The sequence below is a fragment of the Colletotrichum jinshuiense genome, chromosome 9 (assembly GCF_051148585.1).
Source record: "Colletotrichum jinshuiense chromosome 9, complete sequence".
NCBI lineage: Eukaryota > Fungi > Ascomycota > Sordariomycetes > Glomerellales > Glomerellaceae > Colletotrichum > Colletotrichum jinshuiense.
This window is the reverse complement of record NC_139316.1, coordinates 853117-872623: the sequence shown is the minus strand read 5'-3', so window position 1 is coordinate 872623 and position 19507 is coordinate 853117. Positions and strand designations below refer to the sequence as shown.

Below are 19507 nucleotides of genomic sequence, written 5' to 3'. Positions count from 1 at the left end.
CCGACAGGAACGTTGCTGTCCCCTTGCTGTGTGCACCATGAGCAAAAGGGGGTTGAGCTGCACTAGGCCTGGCCGGGCTAGCCTGGGACATGTGGGTCAATAGCAGGGATTACGGATGGAGAAAGGCGAATTAGAGACCGGGGCCATGCTCAACGGCGGTATTTGATTGGCCGTCCAGTGATGGTCGTAATGAAGCATCAGAAGAAAAAAAAACACCGCCAAAAGGAGGTCCTGGAGATTGGAGACGGACAAGACGTTGGATTTTCTTGAAGACTGGGGAGATTTGCATCTCGGTTGGGCCAGATTAGCCAGGCTTGCTTGCACCAGCGCGCACGGCGGCGGCTGTGTGAGGACGGATGGGTGAAGCCGCTGTCCAGCTGCTGCCACCGTACGGACAGACCTCTGACCAAACCAAACCGAACCAAACGCCCTCTCCAAGCTGCGGGATGGGGGACCCCTTATTCATGCCTGACGCTTGGGCGAGCCACGATGCTTTTCCACCTGGCATCTGCTCCACCCAAAAGCAAAGTATCCGTAAAGTGCCAGCAGTTTGCCGGCAATGGGAGGGGAAGGGGACACCGGGAGAAACAATCTGGGGCGTTTGAGCTGCCCGCCTATTATGTACGGATGCTCTCTACAATTAATCCCATGTAGGTTGAGGCCCCCAAACCGAATTTCTCGCCTCCCTTTCAGGGACCTAGGAGAATGAAGAGGAAGAAGAAAAAAACAACAAGAAGAGTCCGTGATCTCCTGCGACGATGACAGGTGACCCGTGACAGTGAAACGAGTTAGGCTTTCCAGGGCTGCTTTTCCTGCCCGTTCCCCGTGCGCGTCAAGGTGCTATGCACTGTCTGCAAGGCGAGCAAGCTCCAGAGTTACGTACCGGTATTCAATCTCTTGAGCATTCAGACACGGGACGAAGATGAGACTGGCAGCAATGTAATATTGCTTAATTCTGCCGTACTTAAACAGATGCGGCCCTCACCCGCGGGTGCCCGACACCGGTGACAGAGCGGCTTGCATGCTGGCGTCTGAGCTCGGGTCGGGCTGGTTGATGGTCGTGAACTCTTGGGTGCATTGAGGGTCGGGGAGGCATCAATCCGACCTTCAATTTCCACGTCTCACCCGTGATCCATGAGATGAAGAAAGAGAGCCAGAACCTGTGTCAGCTGCACCAAACCCACCAGGGAACCAGCACGGCCCCAGCATGGGCCACCGTGGATACTATGCCATGTACTAGTGTATAGTACCGAAGTGAGTGTGAGGTGGACTGAGGTGGAATGGAGACACGGGAAATGGACACAAGTCACTTCTATCCCGACCCCTGTCCTGCCTGCCGTTCCTTGCGCAGATTAACTCTCGCCTCAGGCACCCATCAACCTGACCTGAAAGGGACGGGGCCGACCCCAAAGACAGGAACGGGAAAAAGTTGGCTCCGACGTCAGGGTCATGTCCTGACACTGGCAACTGGTCTCCAGCCGCACCCCAGCTCCCTCGTCTCCTCTGATATGCTGCAAGCTTCACACACCCCTTCGTATCCTTGGCTACTCTTACCTGCAGCCAACCCCCCGTGTGCCTGCAGGAGAGTGTGGTCCCTGGATCGGGGGGGGCCACACCTGACCGTCTCCTCGCTCGGTTTCCTCTCACCCTCGTTTCCCTCCGGGCTTAGGCTTCGGGACTTGCCAGCCACTTGCCCCGAAGAAAACCGCCCAGAACCCTCCAGCTGCCGAAATCTGGCCCCCGCCGCTAAATGCATCCGCGACCGTCCCGGGTCTTCAGTGCATCCACCCGCGGCCACTGCCAGCCATCCACATCATCGCGCCTCCCGTAAAGCTGCCCATACGAAGGGGAGGGGCCGTTGTCGACACTTGCAGGTACGAGGTGGTGCTGGAGAATCAACTTGCCCTGTTCTGTTCAACTGGAATGTACGCCGAATCCTGCAGATGGCGTGTTATTGGGGGAGCGGATCCCGCCCGACGAGACCTTACTGGTTGCTTCATCGAGGCCTTGCAATCCGGCCTCAGCCCAACCTGCCAAGTCACTCGCCAGTCTTGCCAGTCGAATGACTGAAAAAAATACCGGTACAGCATCACACGGACACTAATTGCCCGTTAAGATAAGAAAACCTGCCGCAGGTCTGGCAGCCAGCCCTTCCGTGTCTCAGGTCTTACTGTCTTGCCCAAATATCTCACGTCCGTCCGACAAGGCGCTGATCGGATTGGTGCAGGTCTTGTGGTAACAGACAAGGCATAAACAAACAAAAAACAAAAATAGCCAACGTTGTGGGTTCTCGTACGCTCGCAAACACCAGTGAGCCTGCCGCTTCATTTTGTCAAAGCAAGCCACCCATCAATCTATCTCTATCAAACTGCCTTGCTCTTTTTCCCTCTGTCGAGGACATATTGTCTCTGCTCCCGCCGGCCTAAATAATAACATCATTCAACCATGGCCGAAAAGCTCTTTTGCCAGTTTCAGATAGGCGATACATTTGTATGTATGTATCCAGCGAAGGTGCCCCCACGCTACCAGCCGATAGAAAGTTCGGTCTTGCTACCAGAATTGCCATCCCCCCGCCCGCAATCCAGGTGGTGGATTGGACTTGCCAGCCCACACCTGTGAGATAGCAACGGGTGTGGAGTTCTCAGTACGACGCGGCACTGTCGTTTATGGCGCAGTAGCTTGTGCAAGCAAGCAAGTTCGGGGCAGTCTGCCGGAATGATATCTTGGCACAAGTCCGGAAGAAGTGGGGCTTTCGGATCGGTGACAGCGTGGGAAAGCTCCGCAGACAAAGGAGCAGTTTGGCCGATGTCCGATGGGTACAATAATGACATCCACGCCTTCAACGGCCTCGCCGTCGTTCAACTGAACGGTACGCGGGCCCACTATGCGGCTCATCCCCCCCTTGCACGGGCTCGATGCAGCTTGCCCTCAGCTGCAAGATAAGGTCGTCGGTGCATATTACGACATTGACGCCAGTTTCCAACGCTAGGAGGCGGCTCGAGCCCCCATTTTCGAGTGCTCACCCTTTTTGTAAGCTTGGGAGTGCATGAACTGCCGCGCATTGAACTTGTCCAAGCTCCCAACCTGGGGTTGTAGGTATTGGTGATGTGTCTGAGCCACTGACAAGGACGACCTTGTCAGACGGCTGCGACGTCGTTTTTGCCTACAATATGAACAGGCAAGTTATTGTTTTGGTCCATCGTCTCGCCGGGTCAACATCATGATCGCATGGAAGACGATGCCGTTATACAAGCTCGAAATATTGCGTCAAAGTCTTGTAGTACTCGGGCCGTTGGACTTCTGTGGCGTTTACATGGTAATCCGGGCCAGTTTAGAGGCTACCCCGTGTTGAGTGTGAAGTCGTGAATCCCCGAGACCAGGAAAGTAAGAGCCCGCTATGGGCAGCTGATCGCATCATGGGCTTTCAAACCGTTCGTCATGTAGTACTTGGTGCATCGTTCGGTGCTTGGTTATGTGCCATATGAACTCATAACTCTGACCTACATTTGTGGAGCGTATTTGTTTCACTTGGCCATACGCTTCTTGACATGCCAACTCTCGTAGCAAATAACTACACCTTCTACTAAAGCGTGTAGACTCCCGCTGCTACTACCAGTCTTCGCTCAGTATGGTGTCCCCTACCCCACATATTCATGACGAGATTATCACCGCCGAGCCACAAATAGTATAAGCCCTTGCTCATGGACAAAAACAACGACCTGATGTTGTCTGTTAGCTAGATCTGAAGGTGATTTCAGACGATGCCAAACGATGCTACTTTGATCTTTCCGGGATAGACTGAACCGCCATTTTTGGACGAAGTATCGTTTTGTGACAGTATGTATTTCATACAAAGGGTTCCCATGTTGAGGACGCGAGTTGGACACAAAGAAAACGAACCAAAAATACTCACTGGGTAGTCTCTGCTATTATTGGCGGACCAAGAAAACAACGCCACGGGAGAAACTGAAAGAAGAGGGCAAGAAGAGGGGGCAGCTTGTCTACCTCAGCAAGACGATAATGCGGAAGCACCTGTCTTCTACTTGCCCCCGGAGAAACGGAAACGGCCCCCGAAGGGAGTCCAGCGCCGAGGGTTCATGGCCGCGCACAAGACTGCCAGCGCAAGACACGGGGCCAAATCCACAAGCGAATAGTTGAGAATAGGGATAAAATGTCTTTTTTTAGGAAACCAGGAAGATTGGCAGATAGCAGAAGCCAATTCTTAACCGGAACTTGCAAGTGTCGTTGGATGTGGTTGATGAGGCACCACTTGCCTCGGGGCACCTTAGCCTCTGATGAAGTCACAGCAGTGGGCCACGCATTTGCTTGCACAATCCTTATGCACATTATTGAGTCTTACGCAAGTCCTTGACTCCGGCTCGATTCAATCTTGGAGCGGCGCCTGTTTAGACTGGCACCTGGCTGCTCAAAGAGCCGCGAAGGTAAGTGAGACAAATATGGTTGGCAGGAGACCTTGGGAGCTAGCCAATCCCTTGACTCGTCGTGGGCGAAACGGTGAAATTTGTTTTTGTTGTTGTTACTTCAATCCTAGGTATTCGACACTTGGGAATCCAAATGGCTGTGTGTGCGTGCGCGCGTGTGCAACAGAGATAGATACAGACCAAAACACGTGAATCAACTTGGACGAGTTACTTTCAAGCATTTGCTTGATAGGAAGGTAGGGTATACCGAGTCGCTCAATTAAAATCCAACGGGCCAATTTTTATTTAAATGATTGAAGGATTTTTGAACGGGTGACCTGGTTGTGGTGACTGGCTTTCAGAAAGTCGCCGTCTCTACAGAAAATTCCCAGGGTACGGTGTGTGAATTGCATATCTTTATGTGTGGAATTGGACCTGTGTTAGGCGATAACGGCTGTATGAGAAAATTCGCAACGGCAAAATCTGCACATTCCTGAGCTGGCGTGTTCCTCGGCGACGAGCTTAGGTGAACCACTTGGTTTCGAGAGACTGCCCAGCTGCCGACGTGGTGAGCCTCTCAAAGATAGTGGCGAAACCTAAGCAATCCAAGTTGCTGGAAGGAGCAGGCACTTTCTTTCCTGTGGAGGCAATCCAGTTACCCCGGATGTGAGTTGGCAGGAGCTGACCCGCTGGATCCTCCCGATGATTAGGTTATGAGGTGTTCTGAGGAGCCTGTGCGGTTCTAGACTCGGACAACTTGAAAGGTGACCGTGACATTTCAGACTCGTCATTATCACATGGGCGAATTGACAAGCGTGCAGGCGGCAGAGGCCGGGGGGATGGAAATACTGGCGCCACAAGGTAGCCACGACCGGTGCTTGGATCCATATTTCAATTGGCGAATGAACCTGCCCGGAGCATTCTCAACGGAGAGTGGATAAGCTGTTGACGTAGTGAAAGACTTTGGTTTCCGCCTAATTTCGCAGGAAGCACAGGTCGCATCTTAACTCGTCTGATGAAGGTCCGCCCCTTCGCCCCCTGGCTTGTCCTTGCTTCTGATCCACCAATCCAGATCATGCCTCAATGATGTCAACGGGCAGACCAGGGTTAGCAGAGAGTTGTTGAGCGAGCTAGCTCACTTCACTGCCTTGCGCCTCGCTTTTGCGCTCATACGGCTCTGGCGCTTTTCTAAGCTGCCCTGGCCCTCTTGGACTCATTTTTCACTCATCATCAGACATTGAAGAGAACCTACGATGAAGAAGACGGCATCGCCGGAACCGTAAACTCTGGGATAGCAGCCACCACCACCCCCCACGCCAATCACCGCTGATCAGCAACGCCAACAACACCAAATCTGCCTCGCCCAGCCAGTCATGTCCCTCGTCTCCAGCCTCATCAGATCGCCAAGATGAGATCCTTTGCGGTGTATTCCCGCGACGCGATGCGCCGGAGTGCAAGAAGCATTCACAGCGTCACCGTTGGCCGTATCAGGGCCCACGGGCTCCTCGTTCACAGGAGGCCCACGCTGTCTCGCCAGTCGCAGCACAGCTTCTTTACTGCCAGCGAGAAAGTCCCGCCGAAGAGGACGTCAATTCCCGTCGCGATAGTCGTTGGCGGGCTGTTCATCTGGTGGCTCTATCCATCTGAAGAATTCCACCAATTATCGCTCGCCGAGCAGGACAGAAAGAACGGGGTCCGTAGGCCGACGGCCCAGACCGGAGGCGCCGGCTCCAACGAGTCGGCATGGTACAATTTTGCTCTCAAGTTTGAGACCTTATCCAATGCTACCGACATCGAATGGACTGCCGACAAGATCGTCGGCTTCATCCTGCCAGAATGGTCCAGGCTAGTTCCTGGGTACATCCGGAAACTCCAGAGGGAGGTGAGTTCTCTTCAGCTCTCGCATGAGTTGTTTCGACGCGCTAATAGAACAAGTTATCCATGGCACCTGGATCCCTGGCCGATGAGATATGGCGAGAGGCCCATGATCACTTTATCAACCCTGAGGTGCAGTATGCCGCCAAGGTGAGGGTATCCAACGATCTTTGCGAAGACGAGAAAGAGTTCTTGGCGAGGAGAAAGAGAGTCACTACCATGGCCTTGGCCAAGTATCTCGGCATTGATGAAAAGGACGTCCACCCTGATGATGTACCGACCATCGCCATGTGCGGCTCCGGAGGCGGCTTGAGGGCCCTCGTTGCTGGCACCGGCTCCATGCTTGCCGCCGACGAGGACGGCCTGTTCGACTGCCTCACCTACACCTCCGGCGTGAGCGGCTCGTGTTGGTTGCAGATACTTTACCACTCGACCATCTCCGGTGGTAATCTTAACCGCGTCTTACAACATCTAAAGGCTCGCGCGGGGGTTCACATTGCCTACCCGCCCGAGGCTTTCCAAACTCTGCTGTCTGCACCAACGAGCAAGTATCTCCTCAGTGGTCTTGTCGAGAAGCTCAAGGGAGACCCGGGTGCCGCCTTTGGACTGGTTGACGTCTATGGACTGCTGCTGGCGGCAAGGTTTCTGGTCCCAAAAGGAGACCTCGAAGTGAGCGAGCAGGACTTCAAGCTATCCAACCAACGAGAATACGTCAAGTATGGCCAGAACCCGCTCCCCATCTACACGGCTGTCCGCCATGTGATCCCTGAGGTCGAAGTCGACGGGACTGCAGGCATTCCTCCTACATCAGAAGTTGCCAAAGAGGTTGCCAAAAGAGAGGCCTGGTTCCAGTGGTTCGAGATCACGCCGTACGAGTTCTTTTGCGAGGAGTTCTCCGCTGGTATTCCCACCTGGGCCATGGGACGGCGGTTTAACAATGGCGTTGACGTGCCCCCTGAAGAAGGGTTTCACCTCCCCGAGACCCGCGTGCCTTTCCTCATGGGCGTGTTCGGAAGCGCGTTCTGCGCGACCCTCAGTCACTACTACAACGAGATCAGGCCCCTCGTCCAGAGTCTGGCCGGGTTTGCCGCCTTGGACGGCATGATCTTTGGCTACAATGACGACCTCAGCAAGGTCCATCCCATCGACCCCGGCACGGTAGCCAACTTCGCGTACGGTATGGAGGACAAGTTACCCAAGACGGCCCCTAAGAGCACCTACAGCACGGAGTACATCCAGCTCATGGACGCCGGCATGTCCAACAACCTCCCCATCTACCCGCTCCTTCGCCCTGGCCGGAACGTTGATGTCGTCGTCGCCTTCGACGCCTCGGCAGACATCAAAACCGACAACTGGCTCGCCGTCGCCGACGGCTACGCCCGCCAGCGCGGCATTAAGGGCTGGCCTGTAGGCGTCGGCTGGCCCAAGGCCGGCGAGTCCTCCAAGCAGGTCCGCGACGAGCTCCAGGAGGCTGAGGCCGCATCCACACAGGAGACGGACAAGAAGCTCCGCGAGGCGAAAGAACACCAGCGCGAGCACCGGGCCGAGGAGGGCCATCACAAGCCAGACGAGGAAACAAAGAGCGGCCAGGCGGCCAAATTCACCCCGGGCGATGAGGAGGCGGGTGAGCTGGGCTACTGCACCGTGTGGGTCGGCACGACGCAGGAGCGCGCCTCGGACACCCCTCCCCCCTCCAAGGCCATTACCGAGGCCAACTCGTGGCAGCTCATGGAGCCGGACGCCGGCATCGCCATCATCTACCTGCCCTACCTCGCCAACCCCAAGGTCCCCGGCGTCAACCCGGGGACCACCGATTTCCTGAGCACGTGGAACTTCGTCTACAGCCCGAGTCAGATCGACGACGTCGCCGCGTTGGCGCGAGCCAACTACGCCGAGGGGCGGGAGCAGATCCGCGGGACTGTGCGGGCCGTGTACGAGCGCAAGAAGAAACTCAGGCTGGACCGAGAGGAGAGATCGCGCAAGGACAGGTACAGGAGGCTGATGAGGCGGGGTTTGGCCCACAAGCTGGGAGAGGGCGATCAGTTTAGCTGATTTGTCGTGATTTGGGAGTTTGTAGATTGGAATATACCCGGGAAGGCGAAGGAATTTTCTGCAGCGAGGCGTACATATACGTGTACATAATAATACAATCCGTTTGACACTTTTGTTAGGCCCCTTAAATTTTCTTCTTCCTCCTTTAACCCTCCCACCCCTTGATAGCCATTCTATCGATGTACCGAGCACCGCCACTCTCTCATAGCACGAATTAGACTTCACAAGTAGCAAAAAGAAGAAGATTCACCACCCTAGCCTACCGAGGGCACGGCTGGCTGTGAAAGAGCCCGCCCGCATAAGTTTCAGAAAAAAATCGCCCCGTATCGAGGAGTGTGTCATTGTTTTTACAGATCTATTCATCTTACAGAGACATGCCCGTAAACCTTCTACATGTCCTTGTTTCAAAAATGTACACTGCCAAACGGCATTGGTTGTCCGGGATCGCCTGTTGTCCCCCCGGCGGTTCAACAACATCCTGTCTTTGCTTCATCTCGCTTCGCTTCCTCCTCCCATGGATGAATTACAGTTGATGGAGTTTTCTCCCCCTCCCCCTCCCTCTCCTCCCCCTCTCACCTCATCTGTCCTTTAGACGATCTCTCCCATGTCGATGTGCACAGGCTGCCACGGCTTGGCGCCCTCGACGAGCATGTCGCTCGGCACCCGCACCTTGGCGCCGGGGCTGTACAGGTACCACGCCTTGAGAGCGTTCATGGATGCCTGCAGGCGCGCGAAGTCGAGGCTGGCGCCAGTACCCTCGCCGAGCTTGTCCCCGCCGCTGTAAATACCAACAACGTACACGGGCGTCCTGCTGAGACGACCCGTCTCGCTCTCGAGGCGAGCAACGGGGGCCTCGAAGCCCTCGCGGGCGCAGAGCATCGCCAGCTCGCGGGTGGGCAGCTTGAAGCTGAAGAGCTTCTCGAGGTCGATCTTGCGGCTGAGGATGTGGGCGTCGATGAAGGAGCGCACGGCGTCGCGGCCCGAGTGTGCGTACACGGCTCCCGTGGTGGCGCGGACGAAGGCGGCGTACGCGTTGTTACGCAGCTTCATGTACTGCTCCCTAATAACGGCCGGGTCCTGCGGGTCTGCGGCGGGCTCGAGCGGGTTCTGCTCCGGGTTGTGGAGGGTGTCACCGAACTCGTCGTCGAGGATGACTCTGGACGAAACGGAGCGGCGCCACTTGAACTTGTCGAGGTGACGGTGCTCCTTACGGACATAACCCCAGCGGCCGTGAACGACGCCAGCGGCCGGGTCCTGGGACCACTGCAGCAGGCCCGGGTCGACCTCCTCTCCCGGAGCGGCGGCGCTGTCAACACCCCATTGGCTCGCCACGCGGTACAGGGAGTCGGAGCCGGCGTAGGCACGCATGGCCTCGTAGAGGATGGCCATGGGCAGGCGCGGGTAGTGGGCGATGAGCCACTCGGAGACATGGTAGCTGACGAGGGAGCCACCGACGACGGCGAGGTTGGCGTTGTTGAAGTTGGGGCTCGGGTCGGCCGAGGGGTCGACTAGGCAGCGCGCGAGTGTCTGGAGGGGCAGCTTCTCGGGGAGGGAGAGGCGGGCGTGGAGGGCGGCGAGCTTAGCTGAGCTCAGGGCCTTCTCGGGGGGAGGGGACGGGAGGTGTTTCGAGGCTGTCGTCGTGGTTTGGTCGAGCTCGAGGAAGCTGTCGGCTTCTACTGCTGCCGCCGCTGAGGGAGAGGAGCTTGATAGTGTCCGTACCGGGTTGTTGTGGGCGAATTGCTGTGTTCTAAAGGAAATGGGCGTCAGGCACGTCGAGGCGTGTGTCCTGCCTTGGGCGTTGAGCAGCTGCCCGGTGCATCTTGATATCCTTAACCTCTTCATCGGGGAGGCTGTTCGAAGGGCGATTTCGGTATGACCGGGTAAAAGGAGCGGGAAAATAATGCACGAGATCAATTGGTGTTGTACAGAGTGGTGGTGGCGGCCGAGCAATGGAGTTCGCTAGGTTGATCGCAAAGGAAAAGTCCACGTCCCTTCTCAGCGCCGGTCTCCCGTCACGAAAAAGTTTCTGGAGCCGAACCATTCGAGTCGTGTGAGCTCCAGTAGGACGCTAGGGGGGACGTGCACGAGCCAGAGAGAGCGCGGAATATTCGCCTTCCGGGGCTCCGGGCGGTTCCGGCTCCACTCTTGAGGAATGGGCACCTCCAGATTCACGACGTCGAGACGCTGCAAAAGCTCCAGTCTTGTCGAGGCGGGAAAGCGATTGCCATCACCACATCATCTAGATCCTCATATTGAGATTACAGTCAAAATGGTAAGCCGTTTCATTATTGAAGATCCATGGCCAATTGCTAACTCTGGTGCAGGGAGGCGGTCCTAAGGTTCCGTAAGTTCTACCCTTGCGCATCCCCCGACGCAAACCACCACGATCACTCGAGTAGCTCCTCTAACCCACGTCTCCCGCGATAAAGTTACCCCAAGCACGTCTGGTCGCCGGCCGGTGGTTGGTATGCCCAGCCAGCGAACTGGAAGAGGAACACGTTTGTCATCGGCACCGTCATGGCCGGCGTTGTCGCCGTCATTTGGAAGATCAGCGCCGAGAAGGAGGTGCGCTACGTGATGCCTCGGGAGGGCTCATTCTTCCCCAGCAGATAGTACGTTTGCGCTGCGCGACTGTTTTATGACGAGCATATTGGCTAATTTCGGGGCACAGCTGGTCGAAGCAATTGATCGAGTACGACAGAGAACAGGCCGCGAGGAAGGCCAAGGATACGACGCAGGCGGAGGCGATCCAGAACTCATAAACGACTCGGGCGGTCGAAAAATTGTACAATGTATATATGGTACCCAACGAATTGAGCGCCGCGTGGAAGCGGTAATTGCGACCAACAGACACTTCGGGAGCTGCCGTATATCTGGTTTGCCACGCACCTTTATGAAGTCTGATCACAGTCATGGCAGCCCTTCCATGAACGTTGTATTTTTGGCAGACGAAAATTGTGAGACACCCAGTGGGCAACACTCGAGGGTTACAAGGCGGCATGTTGGAATCGCGGAGACGTTCTCATGTGCGGACTGCAATGACGAAAGCCGAAGCTCCTTGTAGAACAAACCCTTTTTTACCATTTCTGATCAACTGAATGGATGCCCAGCCCACCAATGAACTTCTGGAAAAGAAGAACCAGGCGAATTTCCTTTTGCAGGCAGAAATCGACGCGATGTTGATGTTCGGGTTCTATACCACAAGCATATTGCTGACTTTGAGGCCAAGCAGACACAACAGCACAAATGCGCAACTTCAGCTGACGCCACTCTGTGCTATTCGCCCTCTACTAAGCAAGGCGTCGGCAGGTGTGCTACGTCGAAGCTCTTGAACGACGTAGGCTGTCTGCGCATACCCCTCGGGAACATGTTGTATTTGTCATGCAAGGTCGAGGCTACGGTTGAAACCATCGTCACTCACTCTCGCAACCTACGGCATTTGTCGCATAGCATCTCAGAGTCGAATTTCATGTAAACCACCTACCAAGACATGCAAGCCCTTCCAGTGGCGCCTTATCGGTTTGGCATTCTGCGCCGTCAACCTTGCAACGTATCTGGGAAACGGTCTAGTTGAACTGCATGCAAAGAGGTGCCTCTATTACTTTGCCTATGAACAAGGCAGAGGTGGGCACTTCACACGATGCATTACTTTAGTTGACGTGGCACTTTTCTCCCGTGAGGGAATGTGACCATCGTCCGGGAACCTCATTGCCATGTGCAATGAATGGGGCCTTCAATTCTGGCGAAAAGAGCATGATTCCATACCTCCAGGATATCGATAGTCCTGTCGCCGAAGCCCCTGCGATGTGCCTCTTTTTTGAGATTCCAGGCCCTTGGATATCTGCTCCAATACCAGCAACACGCCGCTATCTTACCCGTTCATCCCTAGCGATGCTCTTCAGGACGACAATGCTCCTGGAAACAGTCTTCCTAATATTTCCATCAAATAGCCGCCCGACACATCGTGACGTTTGTTGACAGAGCATCCCTAACGTCTTGGCTCGTGGCACAAGCGCTCCCTACCCAGGATTAATGACATTGGGCCAAGAAGGCAGGGCCACCCGTGTGTCAGCGCACTATGCACGCGGGAGGACCACCAGCCCTTCCAGGAGTTGGTACTAACGATAGGTCGGCAGGACAGTGAAAAGCGAGCAAGATGGGGCTTGTTTTCTTTTCTCTTCTCTCTCTCTCTAATTCGGCCAGACCATAGAGCAAACAATTGGTCTGAGACGACATCTTATTCCCGGGGCCTTATTGACCATTGTGCCACGACCGAGGCCCCAAACTGCGCTCGGAGCCTACACCGTCTCCTTGGGTACCAGTCCGAGACCATCAGCGAGTGCGGTATTCCATGCAACAACAACAACCCCCAGGCAGGCTCCGGAAATGTGATGCTTGTGGTCTGGTCTATCCTCGCCGGCAGTCGGCCCCGTACACTCAGAGGATGCAACAAGCTGGCAGACGCCGGTAGCTGGCTGGGAAGATACCGAAGCCCCGGATGGATCCTCGGCATGGCAGCTCTCTTCCAGGGTTTTGGTGTGAATGCCGTACTCGATAAATCTTCGTGAGATGTGAGGGGGCCATCGTGTCAGCCCGTTGTATAGCGACCATTTTGAAATGAACCAACGTTGCATGCCCAGGGCCTGGGAGACGGTGTTTGGCCGGCCGAAGAGACCCGGGTTACTAGGCTCATCCCTCACAAAATGAGCTTCCTTGAATCCGGACGATGTTACCGGTTGCAGTCTTGTGGATCTATATCTTTCAGAAAGAGGAGGTGAAGCTTGAAAAACTGCAAAAGCACAAACGCAGCGGGACGAAGCTTATTCAGGTATGGGCATCTCATTGTCTATCTAGCTTGCTCGACACAAGCAGCTCTAGCGTCCCAGTCATCCTCGGGAGAAGAAGCGTCTCCTCTCCCAGTTCATCCACCCGAATCATCTTCCCATCTTGCCCGTCGTCTTTATGCCTCTCCTTTCAAGGCATCCAAAAGAATCAACGTAACACGCATCATTCCGCCCTACTAGTCGCCAACGTTTGCGACGACCACCCAGCCACCAGAGCTGCAAGAAAAAAAACAAGAACGAGAAGAGCCGAAATCAACAACAAGAGTGAGCAATATACATTAAGCACTAAGGCGCTTCCAGTCCCATGCTCGTCGCCGGTGCAAGACGTTGCGCCGGCCGGACCGAGTCGGGCAAGGTATATGAATTGAATCGCAGAAACGAGTTTTGAGCGAGTGTGGAGAAACGTAAAAGAAAAGAAATTGCAGGGTTGGTCGAGGCCATGCCGCAAAGGGTGTATCAAAAGTTGTGTCGTGAATGAGTGACTTGAAAGGTAAAAGATGAAAAACAAAACCGCATCGTTGTTCTCACCCCTATTGTCGGATTCATCATAAGAGTCCAGTTGTGGGGAAAAACAAGCCCCCGGGATTCTTTTTTGGTTGTTCGCAGAAACGCCTTGCCCGTACTGTCCAGAATGCATCGCAGACCTTGGTCTATCGCCAAACGTGAAAGATGAATCCCCAGTCTTTTGTGCCAAAAGACATTATATACGCAGGGAATCAGTGTATATCAGCCGTCTTGGTACAATTTACACGGCCTGTCCAGGAACAGGCTTGCGGCCGACAGGTCCCACTGGCGGACCTGGACGACTCTGAGGCATGGGGCCGCCGGGGTTCATTCGACTCGGCTGGGGAATTCTGGTGGGGCCCTGGGGTCCCTGCTTGTGTCCCATTCCGCCAGGGCTCTGCGGCCTCTGTCCCGGAGGCCCTTGGTAACGGGGGCCGGGAGACTGAGATCGGCCTCCGGGTCCCATGGGGCCACTACCGGCCGGCGAAGCGGGTCGAGGTCCAGGTCCCATGGAGCGAGCAGGTGACTCGGGACGAGGGTAAGGTGGGCCACCGTGAGGACCACCGTGGGGGCCGCCTTGGGGAGTCATGGGGCGTTGACCAGGAGGGAAGTTAGGACCGGGGCCGCGTTGGGCACCGGGGCCCATGGGGGGACCACGAGGAGGCCCTTGGTTCTGAGGAGGTCTAGGCTTGACAGGGCGAGCGGACAAGCAGGTGCGAGGTACCACACCCTGTTGGGACCTATCCAAGCGGATGCAGAGCGCCTAGTAGAATGTTAGCACGAGAGTCATCGAGTTGGACACCACATGACTTACCCAGCCGTCGTCGTACTCGTGGAGGAGGCGCACAAGCTGACCAGCTCTAAGTTCCAGTTCGTCCTCGAGGGTAGGCTTGAAGTCGAGTTGCACGCGGTGAACAGTCGTGTTGGCGGGCCCACCGGCAGCGGCAATGGCAGCAGAGCCGGTGGAACCAGTGGACTGGTGACCAGGGCCGGCGGTATCGGCGCTGAACGTCGTACCGGCAGGAGAGGCAGGAACGGGAGTCAAGGGCGCGGGAGGGGGAGGCAGAGTAAGGTCGAGCGCCTTGGGACCATCCTTACGGGTGGACGCCTTACGCGTCAAGGCTCCTCCAACTGCGAGAGAAGCAGCTCCAGCCGCCGCGACAGCGCCAGTGGTAATGGCAATGCCGTTGGCTGCGCCATCAGCACCGGCAGTTGCTGGCGCATTCGCAGTTACGGGAGCGGCATCTGCGACGGCAGGCAGGGGCTTTTCGTTGAGGCTCAGTGAGGTGACTGATTCCTCAGGGATGGGTCCGTTGATTCTCTCAGCCTGGGCGCCGAAGGGGTTGTTGGCAGGGTTTGCGCCTTGGTTCGTCAACGATCTCTCTCCCCATGCGGTCTGGCCAGGGGCACGAGCGCCCATCGCAGCGGCCGGAGCAAGGTTGGCGTTCATGGTGGCATTGGGCCCCTTGCTGGCGCGCTTGTCGAGGTTAAGATTGGGCAGGAATTGAGTGACAGGTCGGAGACTAATACGAGGAGCTCGGGGGTTCCTGCCCATGGTGGCGGCACCGAAGGGTTTCTCGTCCTCGTCGGACAGGCGCTGCTGCTCCAACTGCCTCTTGCGACGGTTGAAAAGGAAAAAGACGAGCAGGAAAACAACCAAGGCACCGGCCAAAACACCAATAGCAATACCGGCCTTGGCGGCGCCGCTCGTACCAGTGCTCGTCGACTCTTCGCTCGCAGACGTAGCGCTCGCTGAAGGAGTGGACACAAGGCTGGCGTTGTCTGCCGTCGCAGCGGCGGTCCTGGTCGACTTTGCGAAAGTCGGGGCATCGGTCGCGATGGCGAGCGTAGTGGGGATGCTCTCACTGAGGGGCTCTTCAATGACGGAGGGCAAAGACGAAGTCAAATCGGCATTGGTGGTGGACGAGGCTTCGGCGGACTTGACGACGGGTGCGCCGGCCCTCGCAACGGTGGTCTCGGCCGACTTTACAGACGTCGTTGACCTCGTCCTCGTAGGAAGGGGCGATTCTGCGACGATGAGCTTCGTGGATGATGAGGAGCTGGCAGCAGCGGCGTTGGCGCCGTCAGTAACGGTCTGGTAGACGGTGCGGATGACAGTTGATCGAGCTTTCTTCGTATTAGCGAGCTTTGTTGTAGTGCGATCGTCACCGTCGTCTTGTCTGATTCTGAGATTACCTCCATTGGTAGTTCCACTGTCGTCTTCGTCGGACGCGAAGGGGTTCAGGTTCTTGAACTTGTCTCCAACATCGCTCCAGAAGTCCGGGTTGCGAGGCAGATGCCTGTGGCCATGATGGTTGTGAGGCATGTTTGCGGTAGCCGGTGTGTGGTGGACTGAGACGGGGCAATCCGACTAGGCCAGCCAGCAGTCGTCGCGATACGGAGATGAAGGTGGGATAATGATACTTTGCGTCGTCAATGTCGTGGGTCGAGGCGGGGTATCTGGAAGCCGAGGGAGGATCACTGGCGCGCACGGGAGAGGCTGGCGATCGGGAATGCTCAAGGGATCCAGATGAATGGGTATGTTCGTGAGGTGGTCGTCAAAAGAATGGACAAGCTGTAAATAGGACCAGCCAGGGAGTCGTGTTGCTCGGGACGTGCCGTGACGAGGAAGGAAGAGTTGGCCTTGGTCTCGAACTTGTGAATGACTGAGGTGAGGCGTGTGTGTGTTTCGTGAGCCGGTCGTGTGTGTGGGTGTACGTGTACGATATGGATGAATGAATGTAAAGCGGCGCTGGGCCCGGAACGAGAGTGAAGTGAGGAGATTGGTGAGGTGAGAAATTCAAGATCTCATTACCAGCTCACAGTCATGGACAAGGGCAAAAGTCAGCAACTTGTCGTGGTTGTGTGTCGTTGGGAAGGAGCGGATGAAGCTGCACACACACGAGGTGGACTCTACTCTGGCTGGGAGCTGCGAGGGAGAGAGCGAAGACGACCCAGTCTCTGATGGTGCAGTCAGTCCCAATGAGTGTGCAGTTCGGACGGGATGGGATGGGGATGGGATGGAAGAAGAGGGACGGAAAGGTGGGAATGGGCAGTGAAAAGAAGGGAACCGGGGACATGGAGGTTGCACGTAGTCAAGGCGCATCCTGGACGATGGGCAAGGGCCCCAAGCAACGTTGGACGGGTGGGAAGGGTTTGGACGACCGGGGTAGCAGTAGGACGGGGACCCCTGCACCAAAGCGCGCTGCGACTCGCCCATGTGGATTTGGGACCTTAGGAGCGACTTGAAGGATCGTCCTGTCGCCCTGCCGCCCTGTCGCCATCGCAGTCCGCTGGAGTAGTGTAAGTGTGACGAGGACCGTGAGGGACTGGACATCAGAAAATGGACTGGCGTGTGTGCGTGCCATGGGCAAACGCGGCCGTGCGGTGCAGTCTCTGCCTTGGTGGTGTCGTCCGGTCCGGGGGGTGATGGAAAGTGGTTGTTATCTGCTTCGCTCGGGCCATGGTCTGCACAATTTTGGACAATGCCATGGGCATGCATAGTGGCACTCTATACAATGTAAGGTAGGGTACAATGTAAGGTACAATGTAGGGACTGGAATGGGTGCGACAGCGGACAACGGCAACGGCTCCAACGGTCATTCGACAATGCATCTGATCCAAAGCCACACCAGCGAGTCAGCGTTTCACCACCCGGCCTGTTTCTGGGGTGCTCTCTCACTCACTCACTCACTCTCTCTCTCCTTCTCTCACTGTCGCTCTCACTCTCGTTCTACTTACTACTGTGTACGTACCCCGTTTGTCCCTCTCCCTGCCTCGTATTGTCCTTCATGGCAAACCAAACATCTCACGATAGCTGCACCGCTCTTGCAACCCACCGCCGTGTCCCCTAGATGCCAGTGCAACCGCAGCAAAAGCATCGTCCCCTCACCACAACCCGGTCTCCCTCCCCGCCCTGTGGTTTCATCTATTCATATCTTGTCTGCACAAACACGGCCTTGGGGCGCCCGACCGACGCCCTCTTCACAATTCGCGCAGTTGCCCTCCTCCAAGCCCGCGCCCCCGAGCCCAAATAATACAACCCACACCACCACGCCGGCAGCGCCCATCTTCATCAGCGCCATGCACAGGCCGCGCTAAGGCAGGGGCCTCCCAGCGCTATGCTGTCAGGTACGGCCGCCATGTGATTGGCCTGCGATATGACCCAGCCGGGCACATCCCACAGAATAAACGAAATTGTTTGCTCGGGGTTCTCGTCCTTGTCGTCCAATCACATTATCCCCCGCGGGCAAAAAGAGCGCGTTTTGCTTGCCCCGAGCACCCGAGCTCTTACAAGCCGCCCCCAACTTCAACACCCCTCCCCCTGGTTCGTGCTCCTCGTCGCCACCACCACCACCACCACCAACCAGTCACTTGGTAGTCGCCCTGAACACCACAAGCGCCCTTTTCCCCTTTCCCTCTGCGCCGTCTCGTCTCGTCCAGTCAGCTGCCGCTTTGAACCTACCATGGTTCGTAACCTTGTTCTTGTCTCTATCTCTACGAGGTAGCGTATAAACACATCGCCTGCAAGGCGATCCCTTCGAGAAGGGCGGGAAGCCTGCTGTGCTTCTGCAGGCCAGCACATCGGCGACCGCCCAGCGCCTCAGGAGTGAAAAGGGCAGGAATAACACATGGCAATCCATCAAAATAGCATCCCATGGTGTGTCGTCGTCGCGCCGTTCGCCGTCGCATCCCCCCTCCACCTTCAGCCTGGTTGGGCGTCTGCCGTGGGGAGCCTGAGCTGCCCATCATCATCTCACCATTCGGCCCGGCACTGTCCAAGGTTTGATAGGAGCCAGTGCTCTCTGCCACCCTCATTAGACACATGTCGCGGTTGACGTCGACGCTGCCAACACAGTGTGTTCCCCCGAGCCTTCCAGGGAAAGCCGTTTAGTCCTTAAAAACTGGATATGCCATCCCGCCGTCCCCTGTGCTCTGCAGTACACGAGCCACTATCTCTTGTTCCCATACCGGAAATCCCGCATCCCTCGCTCGACTCTCCCCGAGCCTCGAGACAGTCAGTGTGCCCTGCGTTCGCTTGGCTGCTTGCCTACCTTCCTTTGGGCGAGGATCCGAGACATGTCAGCCCACGTTGTGCTACTGCTGTTCTCATCGCCTTCCACGAGCGCGCTCTACCGCTCCCCCAGAAGTCGGTGTGCCTGCTGCGCCTGACAAGCACCAAGCAACACGCCGTCTCCTTTCTCGTTGCTTTTCCATGCCTTTAGGCCTCCCGCTGTGCGTCGGAGAAAGTCTCAAAAACAAAAGGCTTCAGAAACAAGAAACTTGAACGGGCCTTAGTCCCCACGGTAAGCGTGCAACGGCGCCGTCGAGCCGTCTCTGAGATTGAGAAACTTTCTGAAACCGCCGGTCCGCCTGCCCGTGCCGTCCTCGTCTTCCCCCCCCTCCACCCCCCATGCCATGATCTGCCCTCCCCAGCCAAGCATGACCCGACGGGTGCCACTGCCAAGGGCTCCGGTACCAGGCACCCAAACTCCTCCCAGTCCCCACTCCCGAGATGACCTACGCTCCTCCTCCACAGCCCATGGCATCAACATCCATGCAAAAATACGCGGAACCCTTCGCCCTCCAGCATAAAAAAACCTACGAGGCCAATTTAAAGGAAAAGACCCGGATGAGACGGTACCGAACGACGAATAACAACAAAAATCGTAGAAAAACACACACACGCGCACACAAGCACACCCGCAGGTAACCAACAACATCAACAATCGCAAACTAACACTTACATTGCCGATGGGGCCCTGTGGATATCGGCCGCGCCAGCCCACGTCGCATTTTTTGCACCTCGCA

At 56.3% G+C, this 19507-nt stretch overlaps 4 protein-coding genes across 4 annotated transcripts; 2 read left to right on the top strand and 2 right to left on the bottom strand.

The window, feature by feature from the left end:
- Positions 1 to 5829: 5829 nt before the first annotated feature.
- On the top strand, positions 5830 to 8348 carry EsH8_IX_000253 (acyl transferase/acyl hydrolase/lysophospholipase; the record flags this gene model as incomplete). The annotated part of the gene is made up of 2 exons (XM_083266589.1): positions 5830 to 6303; positions 6357 to 8348. The coding sequence occupies 2 exons, from the start codon at positions 5830 to 5832 to the stop codon at positions 8346 to 8348; spliced, it is 2466 nt and encodes an 821-aa protein (XP_083130154.1).
- A 588-nt stretch (positions 8349 to 8936) lies between these two features.
- EsH8_IX_000252 (mitochondrial 54S ribosomal protein mL44) lies at positions 8937 to 10190 on the bottom strand (the record flags this gene model as incomplete). The annotated part of the gene is made up of 1 exon (XM_083266588.1): positions 8937 to 10190. One exon carries the CDS (start codon positions 10188 to 10190, stop codon positions 8937 to 8939), a length of 1254 nt encoding a protein of 417 aa, XP_083130153.1.
- A 427-nt stretch (positions 10191 to 10617) lies between these two features.
- EsH8_IX_000251 (uncharacterized protein) lies at positions 10618 to 11110 on the top strand (the record flags this gene model as incomplete). The annotated part of the gene is made up of 4 exons (XM_083266587.1): positions 10618 to 10620; positions 10673 to 10692; positions 10778 to 10960; positions 11020 to 11110. 4 exons carry the CDS (start codon positions 10618 to 10620, stop codon positions 11108 to 11110), a joined length of 297 nt encoding a protein of 98 aa, XP_083130152.1.
- A 2827-nt stretch (positions 11111 to 13937) lies between these two features.
- Positions 13938 to 16022, bottom strand: EsH8_IX_000250 (SH3 domain-containing protein; the record flags this gene model as incomplete). The annotated part of the gene is made up of 3 exons (XM_083266586.1): positions 13938 to 14459; positions 14511 to 15823; positions 15893 to 16022. 3 exons carry the CDS (start codon positions 16020 to 16022, stop codon positions 13938 to 13940), a joined length of 1965 nt encoding a protein of 654 aa, XP_083130151.1.
- Positions 16023 to 19507: the final 3485 nt, after the last annotated feature.